This window comes from Dasypus novemcinctus, chromosome 13, assembly GCF_030445035.2.
Source record: "Dasypus novemcinctus isolate mDasNov1 chromosome 13, mDasNov1.1.hap2, whole genome shotgun sequence".
NCBI lineage: Eukaryota > Metazoa > Chordata > Mammalia > Cingulata > Dasypodidae > Dasypus > Dasypus novemcinctus.
In genome coordinates this window covers 33,650,860-33,672,658 of record NC_080685.1, presented here as the reverse complement: position 1 = coordinate 33,672,658, position 21,799 = coordinate 33,650,860, and the positions used below count along the sequence as shown (strand labels likewise).

Sequence of the window (21,799 nt, the reverse complement as noted above, 5' to 3'; positions counted from 1 at the left end):
GGGAAGGTTCTCCAGTTTTAAGGATTTATATGATTAGACTGGGCCCATCCCAATAATCCAGGATAGTCTCCCCACAACAAGGTCTTTAACCTTAATCACATCTGCGAAGTCCCTTTTTCCAAGTAAGGTATTCCAAATAAGGTATTTCCAAGTAAGGGTCTAGGGATTAGGACATGGACTTCTTGGGAGCAGGCTTCATTCTGCCTACCACACTATGCCTCAGGGTTATTACAAGGCTCACACAGCACAGGTTAAGCAGGTGTGATGACCACTATGTGCTGGGGGTCTGGCTGTGGTATCGATCCCCACCCCATGCATCCTCCCACTAGGTGAAGGAAAGGGAAACCAGGTCATCTGAGGAAAGCTTTTCTTTCTAACGCTGCCCTGTTAGAGAGTCTGTGTGATTTTAGCCATTCTGGTTCCTCTCTGGTTTCCCAATTCTCTTGTATAAAGTCAAGTGAATGTTGCTTGCACCCCATTCTTGTTTCTCTGGTCCACCTCTAACATATATGAATTCATTCATACTTACTACTCCCTTCAAGGAAGGCACTGCCATTATTTCCATTTTACACATGAGGAAACTGAAGTCTAGTTTAAATGCTTGCCTGAAGTCATGTAGCTAATAAATCACAAAACAAACTGTCTCCAGAATCCAAGCTCTGGACCTGGTGATGCTTCTTGGTACAAGTCCAAGGAGCCTTCTTGTTCCTTCTAAACCAGAAGAAAGAGCCTAATCTGAAGAATGTTGTTTAATTCCAGTTTCAGGATAATGTAACATAATAGTAATTTTAACTGCTATCATGTGTTGAGCAGTTCTCATGTGCCAAGTATAGCTCTGAGTGGTATAAATAAATAGTGATAAACATATATATATACATATGCTATAAATATATATTGATAACACTTAAAGGTGTACCCTGTACATAAGAACTGCTTAACACATGAACATATGATAGTAGAAATTATATGTATGTGTGTATATATATATATATACACACACACACATATATATACACATACATATGCATGCCATGCTACCTCTCCGTAATACATAATATGAATCTGTTCTTAAAGAACTCACAAGATAAAAAGGTAGATTTCTTTCTTTTGAGAGCCATAGGCAGCTCAGAGTGGGAAACAAAGTGCAAGGTGATGTTGAGGAGAGAGCGGGTCAGAGCTGTGAAGCTCAGTATCTCAGGAAAGCAGCCGGCACGGTACAAGGAGAGAACCAAAGGAATGACATTCACAAAAGGGAGGGAGAACACCCAAGGTGACAGCTGTGAGTGGCCCGGCAGCACATATGCCAGGGAAGGAGCTCTGAGCCAGCTTTTCACAGCCAAATACTCCTCTTCTCTCCACAGCGACCACCACACCAGGGCTTCTCAAAGACAAGGTGAGTCTGATGACCCACGGGCCCTTCTCCCGCAGGCCAGCTGTCCTCCGGCCCTTACCCACATGCTTTCTCTTTCTAGGACTCCTCTGTCATCTACTCCCAGGTGAAGGGGGCATCAGCCCTGGCTTCTTGACCCATTTTTGGCCTCCTCAGCTCCTCATGGAAGAGTCCACACATCTCTCCTACTGCTGTCTCAGCCTCTGAACCTTAAAGCCGTCTTTGAAGAAGAGGCACCTCTGAAACTGGAAGATTTAAACTTCCCAGGCCTCCATCCAGTGTTCTATGTGTCAAGGTGCCCACACTCTCAGTCTGGCCATAGCACAGAGCCCCCTCGGGTCCCCACCTATTTACCAAGTTACAGTTCTGCCCTCACAGTCTTTTTGTCTAACGACCTGTTGCTTCCAACCCAGGGTCCATCATATCTCCTGGCTTTATTAGTGGGCATCAGCTTTGATTACTATTCTGAATCCTGCTTCCATACACACCCCACCATTCCTGAATGCCTGACTTCCATCATGGAAATCCTTCCCTCAATGAGTGGACTTCTCAATAACCATCAGCCTAGCAGGGCTGCTGAGGTGCTCTGCCAAATGGGACAGCCCTAGTCCACAGAGTCACATACACTGGGCTTGTTGTAGACCTTCCCAAAGTTGGACTGTATTTCACTCCCCCACCTCTCTGAAAATCTAACATTCAGCACCTGACACCAGGATAAACTCTCTCCTGCCCAGGTGTCAATATCTACCTGTCCATGTAGGTCCCTCATCTTTCCCATCCTGCCATAAGTAACTCAGTGAAATCATGGCTCCTGGAGGAGTACCAGGGGTGCAGATGGAACACATATTGGAATATTGAATTTCTATTTAATTGAATGGATGAATGAATGAATGAGAAAGATATGAGTTTTTTTTGGTGTTGTGGTTTTTTTTTTGTTTTTTTTTTAAGGAGGTACTAGAGATTGAACCTGAGACCTTGTACTTGGGAACCAGGTAATCAACCACTGAGCCACATCTGCTCACCAATGAGAGTTGGTTTTCTCATTTGTTGGTTTGTTTTTCGGAGGTACCAGGAATCAAACCTGGGACCTTGTACATGAGAAGCAGGCACTCAACCACTTAAGCTACATCCACGCATCATTGAGTCATTTTTTACCCTCATACTGGAATCTGATGCAGTGTGCATCCTAGGAAATCCAGGGAGCACTCTTCTTTCTTCTCTGAGTAAGAAATAAACTAAGAGAAGGAATTCAGGTGACGAAGGCTCTATTCAGCAAGAGGGAGGGCTTTTCAAACTTTAATGTGTTTTGGATCTAGTTAAAGTGCAGATTGTGATTCAGTGGGTCTGGATGGAGACTGAGATTCTGCATTTCTAACAAGTTCCCAGGTGATTCTGATGCCGCTGGTCCCTGGCTACAGTGAGGAATAGGGCCCAGAGGCTTTGGCAGAGGCCACCGAGAAGCAGAGTGTGCTCTGCTACCCACTGCCTATTTCACTGGTGCCACCCACCCAGACTATACTGCTCCTAAGGCTATCCTCTGTCTAGAACACAATCAGCTGCTGCTGCGGTGTCTGCAGGAACTTCTTTGCAACACATTGGGCTTTATTGGCCACCCTGGGTAACTGCTGCCATCTTTGTTTCCTCACCTCAGGTCTTACACTTTCCCATGAAATGAATGAATTCACATCCCTTAGCCTTCTCCATTGAAATTTGTTCTCTCCCACCTCTAGGCCATGGGATATTTTGTTTCATGACTGGGAGGTATCTCAAACACAATATAAAACTCAACGAATGGTCTCCACTAAACCTCCCCCACTCTTGTGTTCGTCTTTTAATTTTGTTTTCTTTGCCCATTTTGTTTTAAGTTAACAGTATCACTCTCTACCCAGTTTTCCAAGCTACAAGATGCGTAGTTTTCTTGGAGTCCCTGAATTGAATAGGTCACCCTATCAAGTCAAGTCAACTCCATTTCTTAAATGTCTTTCAAATCATGCCCCCCTTTTAGTCCCCACTACCACTGCAAGTTTGAGGGGGTGATGAGGGCTTCAGTAAAGCTGGGAACCTCAAAAAGGAGCCCACTTTTTCCTGAACAGATTGATGTAGTTTTCCAGAGCAGGTGTGGCTGTAGTGAAGATTCAAGCATTTAAAAAAACTCTTTTCATTCAAGACCTTTGACACATTAGGAGAAAAACTAGAACAATGTTTTCTGCTTTAAATTGCAAAGTGGCTGAATCTCGTGTGTGCTCCGGAGCTTTTCAAGCTCTAAAGTGTTAGGACCTTACCTAGGTAGGCGGGGCTGGATCTGCTGACCCAAACTCAACTGAGCCTTTCAAAGAAGAAAACAGACACTTGAGGCAGGACCCTGTGCTGTGGCCTGGTACTGTCTTGCAGAACACAGGGCAGAGATGTTTTCTCCTCTACAGAAATCCAACTACAATAAAGGTGGCTCAAGGGGGAAGTGTTCTGTAGGCAGTAGGTTTCTTAGGTCCAAATTATTGGAAAATAAGCAATGATAGCAGCTCGGGGGGGTGGGGGGAAAAGGGTAGGAAAAGTCTGTCAACAATCTATTGTGGAGGCTACATGACCAAACGAAGCTCACACACAGCAAAGTTCTGAAAAACCAGAAGCATAAGACTTAGAAAGGAAAATACTGAAATATCTTCTATAAGGAGGAAAAGCACCTCCTGGGTGAATGTCCACCCCTTCTCCTGAAATGGTAAGTGCATGGGGCCAAAACAAACCTCTTGATGGAAGATTTCATCCCCTTGAATAAAAGGTATGGCTCCTAGACTCCAGGCAGATGGACAGGATTGATGTCACCTTGGCAAGACTAACATTAAAAAGATCTTTTTCCATCTACTCTCCAAGATTCAGACACCAGTCTCTTTGGCAACCTAAATATTGGGTTCTGGGGACTTAAATTTGCTTGTTTTAGGAGCTTGGGATTGACTTTTTTCTAAAGCCAATGGGTCTACGGTCAATGCTGTGATAGTCTGATATGTCCTACTAGCTTTCTAGAATTTTTTTTAGGAGGTACCAGGGATTGAACCCAGGACCTTGTAAAGGGAAGCAGGTGCTCAACCACTGAGCCACATCCACTTTTCAGTGATAATTTTTTTTTCTTTTGTTTTATTTGTTTTTAGGAGGTGTTGAGGATCAAACCCAAGACCTCATAAGTGGGTAGCAGGTGTCCAACCACTTGAACTCTGTCTACTCCCCTCCAGATTTTTTAAAATAGTGAGGCACAACTTCTACTAGGAAAACTTAAAATAACTTGAGCATGGAAAAAGAATATTGCTAGTAAATTATAATACATTAAAATTCAAAAGAATCCACATGATAATGATTCTCCAAAAAGAAGAGAGGAGGGCTCTTTCTTATAGAAGAAACCCAGATAATAAATGTGGAAGGAATGGTGAAGTTAGAAAAGCACCACTTGCCATCACTGATGGATGTTAAAACCAGTGGATGAGAGGTTGCTGGAGAGCAGAGTTTCTGTGAGCTCTCAGTGCATCACCTCCTGTGCCTTTTCAACTGAGAGAGCCAAGAGTCCCAGTCTTAATCAAGTGGTCAAATTTAGCATTACAAATAATGGGGAAAACTTACCCTATGTGCTCTCTCATGTGAAACAGTGAGAAGTGAAACCTCTCCCATGGAATGCTCTTGCCAGAAAAGCTTACGCAGAACCCACACGAGGAGACAAATCCAGACTACAGGCCATTCTGGCCATGATTCTTCAAAACTGTCAATGTCACGAAAGACAAAAACAAAAGGGCAGGGGGTGCTAAGGTAGACTGAAGGGAGAGAGCACCATGTATGAACCTTGATTGGATTCTGGATACCAAAAAAGCAACCATAGAAGAAATACTGGAGATGATTAAGGAAATTTAAATGTGAACCTTATGTTATTGATACTGTTAAATCAATAATTTAGGAGTGATCTGTCATGATGTCTGCCACTTACTTTCAAGTGGTTCAGCAAAAGTAATTTCTCTCTTTCTCTTTCTCCCTCTCTCTCTCTGAATGTGCGTGTGTGTGTAGAGATAGAAAGTGAGAAAGCAAAAGTGGCAGAAAATGTTAATAATGAGTAAATGCAGGAAGGGCATACTGGTGTTCATTATACTATTCTTCCAACTTTTCTTAGATTTGAATGCTTTTAAATAAAACACTGGGCAGAGGGGAGAAAAGGAAAGAGCAGACACTTGGAGTTGAGTGAATAGAACTCCGAGGGCTGGTGGAAGCTCACCCAGTCCTGTGAGCTGCCCTCTCCCACCCCAGGTGTGGGAAGAACCCCTATGGACCAGGCCCTGAGAAACTCCCTGGCTGAGACAGAACCAAATAAGGCACCAAGGAGGATGAATGGGTTTTAATTTAAACTATTCTACTTTTTCTTTGTGCTATGTTACAATGTCTTTGGGAATTAATCTTTGAACTTTACTTCTTCTCTGAGAATTTCATAATGGACTAAAGTTTGTTTTCAACATTAGAGCATCTTTATGTTGGCATGTGATGATTGAATACCTTAATGATGTCATTGGATCTCACTGCAGAAGCTCTGATAGACCATTGAGCAATACGGATGAAATGTTTTTGAATGGGCAGCAGAACAGAGAGGAGACTCCGCCTCAAGGACAGAGGGTCCTGGAGTGGACTCAAATTAATTTACTGTTCTGACTCATTTCAGAGCTTCCTTGGGGCAAAATCTCAACTGCTCAGCACTGGTTCCAGGAGGCTTCCCAGGGGCAGAGCGCTTGGTCTGGGGGAAGCAGCCCTACATAGATGGGAGCTGAAAAGGTATTCTCCCAGCTGACCGTGCCCCTGGTGGACCTCAGGTTTAATCAGTAAGCCTAATGGGTTGAAAGAATCAAAAGCTAGGGAATGTCAGAGTGGAGCACCCCTTTCCCACACCTCTGTTCCCTCTTGAAGAGGGATTTTCCTTAAACAGCCCTTATTCTTCCTGGGTTAGTGGGTTGACAACCATTGGCTCACACATCTTCTCTGGTACATCTTCTCTATCAAAACCCTGAGCAAGGAGAGTTTGTTTTCTTTCTCTTCTCTCCACCCAAATCAGTGCAAATAAAATGTGTCTGCTCTGAAGACTCAAGTTTCCCTTCAGGTGGGCTGTCTGAATTCCAGTAGGGAATGGGCAGTGAGCCAACCTATTGGACTGTCAGTCCATTTGGCTTTTACATGTTGGTTTTATTGATCATTAAGTTGTTCTGGCTCAGCTGACATTTTTGGAATATCTCACTGTTGGTTAAAAACTCTGACACGGAAGAGAGGTGCTATTTTGGGCTTTTCATCAAACACCCCAAAAAGGAAATGTACATTAACATAGACACTGGCATCTACCTCAAACCAGGTGGGAGGCTGTCCAGAGAGCCCACAGGCACAGCAAAAGACAGGAGGCACAACAGGGCAGCCGGTATGCCTGGTGTTTGGTGAGGAAAGGAAGCAGCAGACTCCTGTGTACCAAGGAAACGCCAGCTAAGGCAGCCTGCTAGACTGACTCGATAGAGCCCCTGTCAGTGAGCTGGCTGCTAGTGAGAGGAAGAGGCAAAGACCACTGGGCTGCGACTGAGAGAGAGGTTCCCCCAGGCCCAACCAGGTGTGCATCACCCACCCACGGGGGAATTTGCTGCGGAGAAGTCCCTGTCAGAGGAAGGTCCCCACAGAACCACAGCAGGACCCCACCTAAACACCAGCATTCAGGAGGCGTTGATGGCTAAGAGGAAGTCACCAAACCCCACCCAAGCAGAAGGATGTCTGCCCACTTGCTGCTTATATTTTCTTCACACCAGGAAGCACCTGCAGCAGCATAGTAGGGGGAGGATGGGTGAAACCGGAGCTTGTCCTCTCTGCCCCACCCCCGTCCCCACAGAGCCTGAGCAGAGAGAGAAAGAAAGAGAGAGAGAGACAGAGAGGCACTTTGAATGGGAAGGGAAAGTAAGCTTTTATTTGGAATGATGTAAAATGTGTAATAACCAAAGCTGAGTATTAGTAACCAAAATTGGACTTACTCTTCTTACTGAAGATGTCCAGGAAGGTATGGAGCTGGCCTGGATATTTTCCAGTGGGAAGGAAAGAGGGACAAGACAGAGCAGGGCTCAGTGAAGTAGCTGGATAAACACATAAAGGTGTTTCTTGTTTTGTTCCTGTATCAAGTTCAATCCATTCAATAAATCACTTGTAAACCTAAAAAACCTTGTCCCACCTGGTGTCTGTATAGGCAGGTAAATCCCAATCATGCCAGGGAAGCTACTAACAAACCTCTTTCAGACACAAGGTTTTCATAGGAAAAAGAAAAATAAAATGGAAAAGGAAGTGAGGAGACAGAGCCACCGCCAGCCTGCAGCTTCCCTATCCCAGGGGTGACGTCTCTAACACGACCAGCCAGAGTCACTCTCCTTCGCCCCCCGTCATCCCTGATGCTCCCCGGTCCCCCTGCTCTTCCAGGATTGTTATTTCTGGCCCAGGAATCTCTGCCCTGGCCCAGGCTGGGTGCTCCTGTGTGGGCCTCTCACTGCCACCTGCCTCCACTCCCACTGCCTCAGGCCAGGCCCCGACCCTAGAGCCAGGCCCAGCTGGATGGACACACCCATTTTCTGCACCCTCTGGCGTGGCCCTGAGGTCACGGGGCACCCACCTCCCTGGCTGCCTCAAAACCACCACCAGATCAGCAGAGTTCTCCTGCCAGCCTTGTATCTCAGTGAGGAGTTAGTGCTCCAGCACCCTTAGGGCTTCCTAATCCTTGGGGAGAGCCCACCTCAAGAAACTAAAGTTGCTCAATTAAATTGTTGCAGTCTGGCAGGGCACCCCACTCCATATCTACTGAACATCCCAGACACATGAAATATATGAATTGCTTTACTCCTTGAAATAACTCTGTGAAATAGCCATCCTTGTCCCACTGATGAGAAAAAAAATGAGTCCTCAAGAAGTTAAGTGAATTGCAAGTCACATAACTTGTAAGTGGCAGTGACAGGATTCAAACCGATGCACACTGGCTCCCAAGCCTCTGCTTTAACTGCTAGACCAAGAGGAATTTCCCAGAGCCCCAGGCACTAACTTTGGGGGGTGGGGTGGGGAGGACAGCCAGCCACACCTGGTCCTCACCCCCCAGATGCTGGACTTTCCCACCCTTTTATTTCAGGGTGAGTAGCCTTCACAGTCCATCACGGTCCCATGAAGTCACACCCTAATCACATTCCAACTTCCAGGGACATCAGTAAACGAGGGAGCTTCACAAGGTCCATACTGTTATATTATTATGAATTACATGTAGAGAGAATTTCTTCATGGAAAAAAAATTAGCATGTGACTATGGAATCTCTCTTATGTAATAAATTAAAAATTGCCAGACTATATCATATTTTACAAGTTATTTTATTTTATACAATGAAATTTCATTTTAGTTTTTTTTTTAAAGATTTATTTATTTATTTATTTATTTCTCTCCCCTCCCCCCCCACCCTGGTTGTCTGTTCTCTGTGTCTATTTGCTGTGTCTTCTTCTTTGTCCATTTCTGTTATCAGTGGCATGGGAATCTGTGTTTCTTTTTGTTGCGTCATCTTGTTGTGTCAGCTCTCCATGTGTGCGGTACCATTCCTGGGCAGGCTGCACTTTCTTTCACGCTAGGTGGCTCTCCTTATGGGGCGCACTCCTTGAGTGTGGGGCTCCCCTATGCGGGGGAAACCCTTGCGTGGTAGGGCACTCCTTGCGCACATTAGCACTGCGCATGGGCCAGCTCCATACGAGTCAAGGAGGCCCGGGGTTTGAACCGTGGACCTCTCATGTGGTAGATGGACTCCCTAACCACTGGGTCAAGTCCATCGCCTCATTTTAGTCTTAATCACTTTAATTTTTAGCAGAGATTATGGTTTTATTAGACCACATTGAGATTTGGTTAACTCTAATAGGATGCATTTTAAGTGTTACAGAATTCATTTGCATGGTGTTGTAGTGACAAAAATTTGAACATTATTATTAGATGTTATATTACCCTACTTACCAGATAATGGTGATACACAAATCTTTTTAGGGGTAACAAGCCTGAAATGTGACCCCTTTCTTGGCTGTGGCCCTGTAATCACAGTGAAACGTAAATATCAGGAAAAACACGCAGGCAGCATAAAATGAACACAAATAATTAGTGGAGTGCAAATTCTGACCTAAGAATCCTCTTAGCCCTATTCCAGCCCAGAGGTGCCCTCCTCTCAACCTCAGACTCCTGGGGAAGAATGAGGGGCCAGGGGCGAGGAGTCATTTTAACATCAAGGCATCTTGAGTCCAAGCATTGCTGGTCCACTGGATGGAGAATAGTCTCCCACATATATGCGCTAATGCATTGCTGATTTTGTAGTGCATTTTTTGGCATCACACCCTTTCTCAAACAAGGGATATTAAAGTATAACATAAAAACTTCTGCAAAAACTTTAAACTGGAAGCAGTGCTCACACTTGAAAAGGCCGATATTCTAGCCTGCGCCTAACACCCATACCCCGCCTAGGACAAGTGGTTTAATGGGCACCAGAATTCCTGGGGCAGAATCCTCCCTACCCCCACCTCGGGTAGTCCTTACTCCCTGGGGTGAAGGTAAGGGCAGCACCCGCAGGCCAGACTGCAGGCTGCCGAGGTTTCTGAGTGCCCCCGCCCAGGGAAGCAGGCTGGGAAGACGCCCCGAGTCCCAGGCTGGAGTTCCAGGTCTCTGGCTTTCCCTGCCAGCAGGCAGGGAAGCACGGCCTTCAGCCAACAGCTGCTCTCTGCGGAACCCAGCCTCAGGGCTACCCTTCCAAAAACAAGCCCTGTTCTTCCCCTTCATGACATATTGAGCCCTGTTTGTGGCTATTACAAGAAAAGCACAAAAAGCTTGGAGTCAAAACACCTCAGTACTGTAAGGGCTCTGCAACTTCCCGGGGCACCCTGAGCGAGTGCTTTCTTCTCTCTAAGCTTCAGCTACCTTCACCCCCACTCCACACTCTTCCCAGACCTCCCTCAAAGGAAACCACATTAGACCTCCTGTGGTCCGACCCCAAATCCTGTTGACGTCATTTATGCACAGGATTTGTTGTGACTATGCCACTACTACACCCAGGGGGACATCCTAGCATCAGAGTACCTGGGCATAGGGCTGGCACCGTGTAGATTTTATTGGCACCTTCAGCACCACCTCCTCAGGTTTCCACTAGGCACTTGTCTTCCCTCACTTCTGTGGTTAAAAGAATGTCAGCCACTCCAGGGTAATGCTTTCTGCCTCTCCTCGAGGCCCATCTTTCTTTGACATCTGGTTGACCTGCTCCGTGTCTCCTGATTTAACTCCTCCTAGTTCAACTAGCTAACTTTGCTTCTTTCCCATCTCCTATTCCTTCTGATCATACTGCCCACTCACCTGAGACATAAGTCATGAGAATATTTATTAACAGGTTAATAAGGGCCAGGCATCATGCTGAGAATTATGTAAAAATCATCTTTTTCATTCTTCACAGAAAACCTATGAAATAAGTAGCTACTACTGCCCCTACTTATGGATGAGGAAACTGAGGCTTAGAGAGATTAAGTAGCTGACCCCAGGTCACACATTTAGTAAGTTTTGGAGCTAGGACTGTCCAATCTCAAACTCTGTGCTCTTAACCACTTCATCATATATCCTTTGTGGGTTTTCTGAGTCGCTGAGTCCTATTTGCACAGAGACATTAGTAAAGAAGTAGGAAATCCCCCTGAAGGCCTGACTCTTATACAGGCTACTACCATCATTACTTAGCCTCTCTGAGCTCACCTGGTCTATAAACAAAGAAAAAATAAGAACAGCTACGTGAGCAGATTATACATTGAAGGAGATAATGCTTATGTAAATACCATGCAGATGTTGGTGAGCAGGTGGCCAGGTTCCGTTGCTATCACAAAGTTTGTTCCGGTTTCTGTTTGCCTTAGTGGTCCCTGCCCTCTCATTACAGTGAAGCAGCTGCTGAGTTGTCAAAAAGATACTCCAGGAGAAAATGAAGGAAAGTAACTCAGTCTCCTTTATAGTGTACAGGGAATGGGATAATTTGATGGAAGGTGTGGGAACACTTGTATTCAGAATTTCAGCTATTGACATTTGTGATTTGGGTATTACTTGGCCATCTCCAGAGAAATAAAAGCAAAGGGGTGATATCCCAAGAGATGCTCTTCCTGGTCTATGATTTTAAAAGAACACAGTGTTTACCCACAAGAGAGCTTTGAATAAATACCAACCCGTGGGCAGGCACCAGCTTATCTTGCAGCCCTAGGTTTCCTGGCACCAGGCAGCTTAAGAGACCAAGGACCTGAGATGAAAAGAGATAAAGTAAGAGTGCTCGGGCTAATGGGTCCCTCAGGGCCCTCTCTTCCATGCCCTGGGCCTCAGCCTTGCTTCACACCTTCTCCACATTTTCTCATTCATCTCTTCTCAGCTTGCTCCAACCTCTGAACTCTAACGTCCACCTGCAGATGCGGGTGAAGAACCACAGTTCAGGCCCGATGGGCAGGTCTGGTCTAGAGCCAGTCATAGGGTCTTGCCAGTAAATGGGGTGAAGGGTTTGGAAAAGAGATGAAAGAGCAAGACTAAGGGGCATGTGCTCCTCACTCACCTTCCTTCCAACAGCCCTCCCTCAATCAAGGGCAATGCCACCTTGCCTTGCCAAAAACAGAATGAGTTCTGGGTAAGTGGGGGGGGGGGTTGCCATGGCCAAAAGCATGAATTAGAAGGACAGTGCGGAGGATCAGGAAATGACTCAGGAGCACTTGGCCCAGCAGAGCCAGGGAGGCCTGCACTGGGTCCCAGGCTTGGAGGTGGGAATAGTCAGGGAAGGTCAGTCATCTAATAATCAAGACTCATTATTAAAGAGTCCTCAAACATCATCCAGTCTTGGCACGTTTGTCATCTCAAACCCTCCACAGCATCCCTGTTGAGACATTTATCCAGCCTATGCTAGAATACCCCCAAGGCCGGGAAGCTCAGTACCTTATATGGCCAGCAATCACACAAGAGTAGTGCTGGAGAGAAACAGCACACACCAGGGAAGGAAAGTCTCATGTCTCCAGTTAACCTCCTTGCACTCCTCTGAAAGCCATTTCACAGTAACTTTTACCCTTAAGAAGATTCTGCTACCTGGACTTAGTAACCAAATTCCCTCCTGCTGGTATTGCCTTCAAATAGCTGGACTAGTGGAGCAAGCTGATGCTCTCCTCATGGCCATTCCCTTATTTGTCCACTACATATTTATTTGGTGGCTAAAATTGAGCCAGACTCTGTGCTAAGCACTGGAGATACACCAGTATAGCAGTTTGATATAGTTATGAATTCCAAAAATAGATATTGGATTATGTTTGTAATCTGGTCTGTACCTGGGCATGATTAAGTTACGATTAGGGCTTTGATTCAGCCACATCATTAGGGTATTGAGTCCCCATGCCTTGGTGGGTGGGGACTCACAGATAAAAGGCATGGCAAAGGACAGAGTTGAAGCTTTTTGATGCTGGGGACTTTTAATGTTGGAGTTTTGATGTTGGAGTTTGATGTTGAAGTTGGAGCCCCAGGGAGAGAGACAGAGCTGTTCATCTGATAGTCTACAGCTGACCTTGTGGAGAAAACAGGAGCTGAGCCCAGAGGAACCCAGGAAGCCTGAGCCCTCACAGACGTCAGCAGCCATCTTGCTCCAACACGTGAAAATAGACTTTGGTGAGGGAAGTAACTTATGTTTTTATGGCCTGGTAACTGTAAGCTCCTACCCCAAATAAATACCCTTTATAGAAACCAACCAGTTTCTGGTATTTTGCATCAGCACCCCTTCGGCTGACTAATACAACCAGTAAACAAAACAGATTTTTTAAAAAACTTGTCCTCAAGGAGCTGACAATCTAGCAGAGAGAAATAGATCCTAAACAATAAATGCAAAGAAGAAAGTAATTTGTGTGGTAATTTAGAAGGTGGCAGGTGTTATGGGAAAAGAAGTGGAGAAGGATAAGCAGGACCAGGAGTGCCCAGAGCAGGCTGCAATTATAAATAGGGTGGTTGGGGAAGTCCTCAGGTAGAAAGTGGCATCTGAACAAAGACCTGAAAGGTTTTTACCATGTCAGACAATGGACATCTGAGGGAAGACTGGCTCAGGAAGAAGGAATTAGCCACAAGGCGGGAGCAAGCATGGCTGGGCGTGTTTGAGCCTAAACAGCAGGGGAGCACCGATGGGAGGCTGATGAGCAGGTAGAAGGCCACTGCTTGGTCCCCATGAGGATGATGGTGGCTCAGGCAGGGGCAGAGGTCAGAAAGGTAGGATACTGGGTGTGTTTTGAAAGTACAGTCCATGGGAGTTCCTGATGGATTAGCTGTGGAGTTTGAGAGGAAGAAAAGGAGCAACATGACTCCACAATATTTGGCCTGCTCTTGAAGGAGGTCTCCTCCTTCCTCAGGTGGAGAACAAGTTTGGGGCAGAAGATCAGGAATTTGGTTTTTGAACAAGTGGCATTTGAGATGTGTGTTGGGTGTGTGAGTAGAGATGTCAAGTAGACAGACAGAGATTAAGTCCGGGATTGAGAGAGACAGCTGGAGATTTGCGAGTCAGCACCAAGGGTGATGTTTAAAGCCAGGAGGCTGCAGGAGATCATCAAGGGAGAGCAGAGTGGCACACAGACCTTCAAGACGACACCAGAGCTGTTTCACTTGCTGATTCAAGACGGTTAAATGAGCACACCAATTTATTCCCCTCCCTATCCCCTGAAATAAAGATATTCATTTAATAATTTAGTGGCCACCATCCTCACAGCTCTGCAGATATAATCTAATCTCTTCCTGAAATTATGCCCTTTTTATAAATGAGGATACCAAGGCACTGAGATCACATAGTTGACATGGAGAAAACAGGTTTCAAACTCAGGAGTTCAACCCTGAGCCTCTCTGCTGTATGGATGGAGGTTGTGTTCCAGAAAATCTAAACTTCAGCAATGAAAATAAAATCCAAATCGTAAGATGACATAAGATCCCAGAAAATGTGGGACTCGGGTGTGCAATGAAAAGAAAGCCCAAGCTGACAGCCACACGGCTTCCCTGGAAAGCAATTGGTCCAGAGAAAGTCAGAGGGCTCTGTGAAGGACGTATTCAGAGAGCTAGTCACTTCTACTACACAAATGACATGAATAGAAACCCAAAAGAAAGATTCTTAGCTAATGCCAAGTGATAAGAGGAAGAGAGAAGATTCTTTAATAACGGCAAGAAATAGAATGGCAAAAAGAAATCCTGGGGAAAATGAGACAGTCTAAGAAATGCATGGTTCAAATCTGATGCAAACTAAAGTGTGGGGTAATTGTGGGTAATTGATAGAGTAGAAGAAAAGAGACCTTCATTCATGGAACATTCTCCTTTGGGTGGCCAAGCTTTAATTGCATAGTATTTTATTTCCTTTTCTGTGGACCTAATCACAGTACTTGGTTTTGCAGTGAACAATGTTTACATAAGCATAATGCCTTAAATACTGCTTAAAGGTTTTCAGTTTTTAGAATCAACTCAAAGCACAGACATCTTAATTATAGGTACTTCAGTATTAAAATACTATGAACATGCTCAGTATAGAAGTGATGGTATAGCTGACAGAAATCCGGAGGTGGAGAGCAGAGAGAAGTCTCTGTGCACTCGTTTTCCTGTTTTGTGTAGTGGAGAATCAATAGATTTTTGCCTCAGGTTGATACATAAAATATAGAGATTTAAGTACACTATTTTTAAGCACAAACGTGACCACTAGAACAACCGACTGATATTACTGACCCAAGCTAGGAAGTAGAGAGGCAAGATGAAAGAAAAGCCCTAATTTCTTTCTCTTTCCTACCGTGTAGTTAATAGATATTATCTGAAGTTAATAAATCAAGGATATCTATTAACATATTCACGTATATTTATTTATAATATATATCAGATTATTTGAATTTGTGTGCTAAGAACCAGGTAACGAAAAGCAGAAATGGAGTAATACTGGATCTCCACGGAGAGAAAACTTTGCTTTTCATTTTATGCTTTTATCTACGGCTTGTATTTTAAGCATGAGCATTTATCTTTAATACACGTATGTTTGTTTAGTGTGGAGGTGCAGCAGAGCCTCGTACGTTGAAAATTCAAGTGAAGTCGCAATTTCAACTATGACCACTAGGTGTCACTGGAGCCCCAGGCTGGAGCAGGGCCTCGGAGCAGAGCTGCCTCGACAACCGGAGCGATTCGCCACCATCCCCTTCTTGGGGTCTTAAAGAGGAAGTAGGGCAGAAGGAGGCAGCAGCTGGAGGGCAGTGGCTTTGCCAGGGGCAGGAGCCAGTATTTTGCACACGGCCAGCAGGCTCCCTGATGTGAGCAGCCTCAGGTTGGGCTGTGGTGAGCACACAGAGGCAGAAGCTGTGGCAGAACTGCCTGTGCAGCTACAGACGACAGCATGATGGGAGAAATCCCGATGGAGAAGTTTCCACCACGGGCCAGGGCCTGGGCCAACCTGCATTATGAGGGGCAGAGACTGAGAAAGCAGAGCAAGCCTGTCAGGAAAGAAGAGACAGAAACCCGTAAGCAGAGAGAAGCAATTACATCAAGCGAGAGCTATTGCGCGCAAGTTCCTGGGCTCCACCACGTACCAGCTTTGGGACCTTAGGCAAGTTGCCTAACCCAGGTGAGCTAAGTAGCCTCGCTGCAAAGTGGGATGATAACAGGACTTATCTCAAACAGTTGTTGTGAAGTCCAATTTTTTTTTAATTAAAAAAACTGTTTTTCAGTTGCCCTTTCCTATAAAGTTAAATGTGCACTTACCATACAACCTAGCTACCCCACTCCTGGGTGAGATGAAACCTGGGTTTACACGAAACCCTGTACACAAATGTTTTTTAGCAGTTTTTTCATAGTTGCCCCAAAATGAAACCAACACAAATCTCCCTTTGCTGGGAATAGATAAACGAAAAGGATAAAAAATTCCATACAATGGCATACTATTCAGCAATAAAAAGGAAGACATTTTTGGTACGTGCAGCAACATAGCTGAATCTCAAATGATGTCAAATGAAAGAAGCCATTCTCAAAGTAGAATATACGTCATGATTCCATTCTCAGTGACGTTCTTCCAAGGCAAAACTGAAGGGACAACAGGCAGATCAGTGTCTGCCAGAGACTGGGGTGGGAGTAAAAGCTCACTACAAGAGAACCGAGAGAATTTGGGGGATGATGGCATTTTCTATATTGATTGCGGTGGTGTCACAACTCACAGAACCATACACTAGAAAGAATAAATGTTACCGTATGAAAATTTTTAATGGGGGCAACTTCAAGTTTATCTCTACCCAGAAACCTGTGCCCTGGCTGTGCCCTCTCCTAGAACTTTGCAGGGCTCATCCCTGTACTGCATTCTAGGCACTCATTAAATATTTTGTGAATGACGAAATGATTAGAACAGTCACTAGCTCATGGGAAAAATTCCTAGAACATTACTATAGCTATTATCATACATCATTATATTTGTCACTATTATTAGTAGCAATGGTTGCAGTCCATGTGTTGCCTCAAAATGACAAATAGCATTGAGGATAATGTAAGTGGGCTTCTCTTCTCTTCCGTCTGAAGAACCAACTAAAACACATTGCAGCGCCTCAGCCAGAGGGGCTGTTTTTCTGCTCTGTGGCTCACAGACTGCTGCTGACCCCAGAGACGAGCAGAGCTGAGAGAAAAACCGAGGCCTGCAGCCTTCCAGGCAAGGACCTGCTGCTCCTGAGCCCAGGCGTGTGCAGGTGGCTGCAGACCTCTCCAGGCACTGGGATGCGGGCATGTGGGGAGCGGGCAGGGGGGTGTGGACCCAGCTGAGTCTCTGCCCTCAGTTCCTGATCAAGACCGTTTCCACCCATCCTCGCCTCTATGCACCCCACACATGTACCCATCCGTGGCAAATAGCTCCAGTCTCAGAAGGGTGGAAACAGACTGCTCTTTAGGCTGGGCACTTTTGGTCACAGGCTAGTGTCTGTGAAGAAGACGGGTGGCTGCCGTGAGACAGGCTGCTGCCCTTTGACACTTAGAATCACCACCAGGACCAGCTTTCCACGCTTCAGCGCACCTGCGTCAAGACAGGCTGCCCAAGAACGCCTCAGGTGGTTATTTAAAAACTGCTCGACGTATCACCAGGGGTTACGATTAAGATCAACTGGTTGTGTCATGATGATGGGAACGAATGTTGTTGGGGGGGGGAGAGGGAGGTGGGGGGGTGGGGTTGAATGGGACCTCACATATATATTTTTAATGTAATATTATTACAAAGTCAATAAAAAAAAAAAGATCAACTGGTTAAAGAAAGTCACGTATTTCAAGAAATAATACAGGGGAAATGGATGATTCTAGCTCTATGGAGGCCTAAGTGAAAATACTGCCACCTCCTCCAAAGTATTTTAAAATAAAACAAGAGCTTCCTAGTTCACAAATGTGATAAGTGGCACCTCTGAAACGATTCCTTTGTCAGTAGATAAACTGCCATAAAACGCTATGAGAGCACATCTGCTAAGCCTGTTTCTGAACCATATTCCTCTCACACCTCAGGGTTCCTGCTTCTCTTCTCTCCTCAGTTAAAATTCCCCGTCCCAGATTCACCATCCCTGCCCTTCTTCACTCTCCTTCCTCTTCATCAGCTGCTCTCATCCTCTCAGGGAGCGCCCCAGACAAGCAGGCTCTGGCAGACACTTCCTTCCCAGAGCCTTCATGCGGCACCTCTTTGCCCAACACATTTCTCCAGCCAGACCACATCCAGCTCTGACTCTCTACTCTCACTTCCCTACTCGGCACTCAGCCTTGGCATGCACTGGCACTGCCCCTTGGCTCCTGGTGACAGAGGCCCTGGTTCCCAGCTCTCTTAGCCCAGCTCCTCTGCAGAGCCTGAGGCAAGGATTCAGCCTCTTGACCTTTATTCAGAAGCCAGCAGCCAGACCCCAGTCCTGTCATATGGCGGTTTTTTTTTTTTTTTGGACATTAACTGTCTTTATTTTTTAGGAAGTACTGGGGATTGAACCCATGACCTCGTATACAGGAAGCAGGCACTCAACCACATCCACTCCCTGTCATGTGGCACTTTATCAAAGCCCAAAATCAGGGGGACAACTTGGCTCTGACCAAGTAGGGCACTCACCAAGAGAGACCAGGAAGGAGGTAGTCCAGGGACCCCAAGAAGGAGCCCAAGGCTTGTGCCCACACCCCCTCCTGGTGGCGGGGCACCCCTTCCCCCACACTGTGGAGGAGCAGGCGTTTCACAGGAGGCAGGGCCTGCTGGGGAGGAGAGCTGGGCGGCCATCTGCCAACAGAGAAAGCAGGGATGAGGGAATTTGGGGCAACCAATTTCACTGATGGAAACCCTGGAGAGGTAAATGACAAGTTCTCGGGGTATGGCCCACCCACGGAGGCCGCGGTAACCGGAGCCCACGCCAGCACCCCAGGCCCTTTCAAAAGGCCTGGGCAGCCCACTGCCCTGCTCCTTATGACTGTCCTTGGAAAACTGGAGCTGGTGAAAGCCCTGGCCAAAATGCTCGCTCCTTTCTGCCCTCAGCCAAGAGGGGAGCTGAGCTCCATGGCTGGTGCCCCGATCCCCTCACCTCCAGGTATGGGGTGCAGGAAAAAGAGGGGGTAGCACATAGGCCCACCCTCTTTCCAACATGTGGCGGGAGAAGTCAATGAGGCAGCTGAGCTCCTCAGGGGCTGTGGGTGGGGTGGGTGGGGTGGAAGGGCTCAGGGATCCGCTAACCTGAGCCCTGGTCCTGCGGGGCGGGTCCAGGCTTCCCCACAAGCCCCCCACTTGGGGCCCAGCAAGGGAAGACTCTCTCTCAGGAGCCCTCTGTGGAAGACTGGTCCACAAATCCCTTTCTAGAAAGAAGATAAGACAAGAGAAGACTAGCTTTTTCCTTAAGAATCAAAGTCAGCTTCTAATAAGTACTTTTTTTTGCTAGTGAGATTTAAAGAAAGTCTCAGAGCTAAAGCTTGTTTGTTTTTGTTTTGGGACTTTTGTTTTGTTTTGTGTACGGCTTTGTGCTTACTGTTCTCAGGTTCGCCAACTCCTAACAACCCACGCCAGAGAGAACTCTTAATCCAATGAAACAATAATTTTTTTTCCAAATAATTCATATTAAAACATTATGTTTCATTAGTTGCAATGACTAAAATGTTGTTTAGATCATTTAAGTCATAAGAGGATAATTAGCATAAAAATTAATGGTGGTTTAAAGTTTCTATAGTTGTCACATCTAGAATAGGCAAATTCAGAGACAGAAAGTGGAGCAGTGGTCACCAGAAGCCAGGGGAAGGGGGAGTGGGGAGTTACTGCTCAATGAGTGTTGAGTTTCTGTCTGGGATGATTACTACGCTCTATGAATAGATAGTGGTGATGTTTGCACAACATTGTGAATGTACTTCATGCCATTGAACACTTAAAATGGTTAAAATGGCAAATTTTGTATTATATATACTTCATCACAGTGAAAACTGAGAACATATGTATGGGCTGGTGTAAACAATTCAGCAGTAAACTTATCAAACTTTTTATTCAAGTGCCTGTTATTCAAGGACATATTTTTAATGCTGAAAAGATAATTGTGGGATTAAGGGAACAATTTCCTTCTTCTCTTCCTACAACAACAGCAAAAAATGTTTTTAATGATTTCAGAATTTTTTTTATTAAAACCTAAGCCCAAGGTAACGATTTTGTTTCAGTAGTTCTTGTCTTCCACATCTCAAGCAAGCCCTGCTCCATCCTTGACTCCCAGATCAGGGCTTTTGGCCGTGACCTCCCCACCCCATCTCCCCTTTCTCACGCTGGCAGCTACCCCAGGGCCGACAGCTCAGCAGGTTTTCACAAAATCTCCCAGCAGCTATTAAGCGTCTGCTTGCACCCATAAGAGTTCCTGAATTTTGAAACTTCCCTACTCTTGTTCATACCCCCAGAGCAAAGAGCAGCACAAAGGCGCCCAGGAACAGCCAAGCAAAGGGAGCCCAAAGTCAGGATCAGGGGAAGAGGAAAATCCAGTAAGTGGGTGGTGGAAGCTTTAAAGAGAAAGAAACATGACTTAGGGCCTGGTCCTATGGGAGGGAAAGGAAGCGAGAAGGGGGACCGTGGAAGGGTGAGGGGGGGGCATCTAACGCCAAGAAGGCCGGTGGGACCACAGGGCACTCAAGGCTCTGATCCACAGCAGGCCAGAACCAGATTCCTGAGCTCACCGGCCTCAAGACAGGAAGGGGTCCCTGGGTTCTGCCCCAGCGCTCACCTAAGAGCTTGAGAACCAGCCTGGGTGCTGGGTGTGAGCTGCACAGGCCACCAGCACAAGAATGCAGAAACGAATGAGTGAGCAGAAGCAGGCTGTGGGTGGCAGCCAGCGAGTGAGACCGTCAGGCCTGGGGGACCAGGCTTCATAGCCCAAAGTGTTTTTTAGAAAAGTCAGTGAGAATGAACAGATAGTTGAGCATCAGAGCAGGCGTTTCCATAATAGGAAGTACTAAATGAAAGAGAGCTGGCTTGAGAAAAATGCTCAACAAGGGAAACACATAAAAGTACTAACCGATCATTTCCAAACTCTGTTTAGGGTTACTGAACCCCTGACAGATCCTGGCAGTGCCTTCTCAGAGGTTCCAGCCACCCCAAACCCACACCCAACATCTCCCAATTCTGGTGGGAAGCAATTTCGTAAAAGACAGGGGGAAAAAAACCCCACCAAAATAAAAAATTAAAATATGGCAATAAATAGGGTCCAGTGGGCTGGAAGGGATTCTCAGATACTGCTGCAGATCTTGGCATAACTGTGCAAACACTGCAACACAAATTTTCACAGATCCTTTTTGGGGTTAACTTGCTACTGTTATATGGAGATAATAACCACTTTCCCAAGGGGAATGTCAACTTTTTGCTAATTGATTACCTAATGTCTGAAGCCTCAAGAACTCTCCATTTGGAAGCAAAAGGCATTTGCAATATATTTTCTGAGTAGCACCTGCATCCTGTTCTTTGTGAATAACTGTTTTCACAGGACTGCCAATCTAAATAAGAAAGCTAGTTCTTCCTAAAAAAATTGAAAATGATCTCAGGACAAATGATCAGAGGAGGCCTCAACCTGACAGCTAACCTCAGGAAAGCTTCATTGCCACTGGAAAGACACCCACAGAGCCATGGAAAGGGCTCGTGGCTTCTTAGTGGAGACCTGATGCCCTCCCTCCCCCACAGCCGGTCCGTCACTCCTGCCTGGCCAGCCAAAAACGACTGCAAAAGAGAGCACAGTTAAATTATGGCAGGAGGCTTGACTAGGATGCAAATATCATTTATCAATGTCTGCAGGAGCATCAGTTAGCTTTAGCACATATGAAAAGACTTAACAGCCAGTCAAGAAAGAGCTGTACCATGTGAGGCAGTGACATTCAGCAAA

The 21,799-nt window shown here is 45.9% G+C and overlaps 1 protein-coding gene across 1 annotated transcript in view; it reads left to right on the top strand.

Annotated features, from left to right (window-relative positions):
• Window positions 1-3,945, top strand: part of FCRL5 (Fc receptor like 5) — a 46,635-nt gene extending 42,690 nt beyond the window's left edge. The window contains exons 15-16 of the mRNA XM_058309930.1: window positions 1,362-1,393; window positions 1,473-3,945. Of these exons, the coding sequence (XP_058165913.1) occupies window positions 1,362-1,393; window positions 1,473-1,526 (86 nt within the window). The 3' untranslated portion in view covers window positions 1,527-3,945. The remainder of the gene's footprint in view (window positions 1-1,361; window positions 1,394-1,472) is intronic.
• Window positions 3,946-21,799: the final 17,854 nt, after the last annotated feature.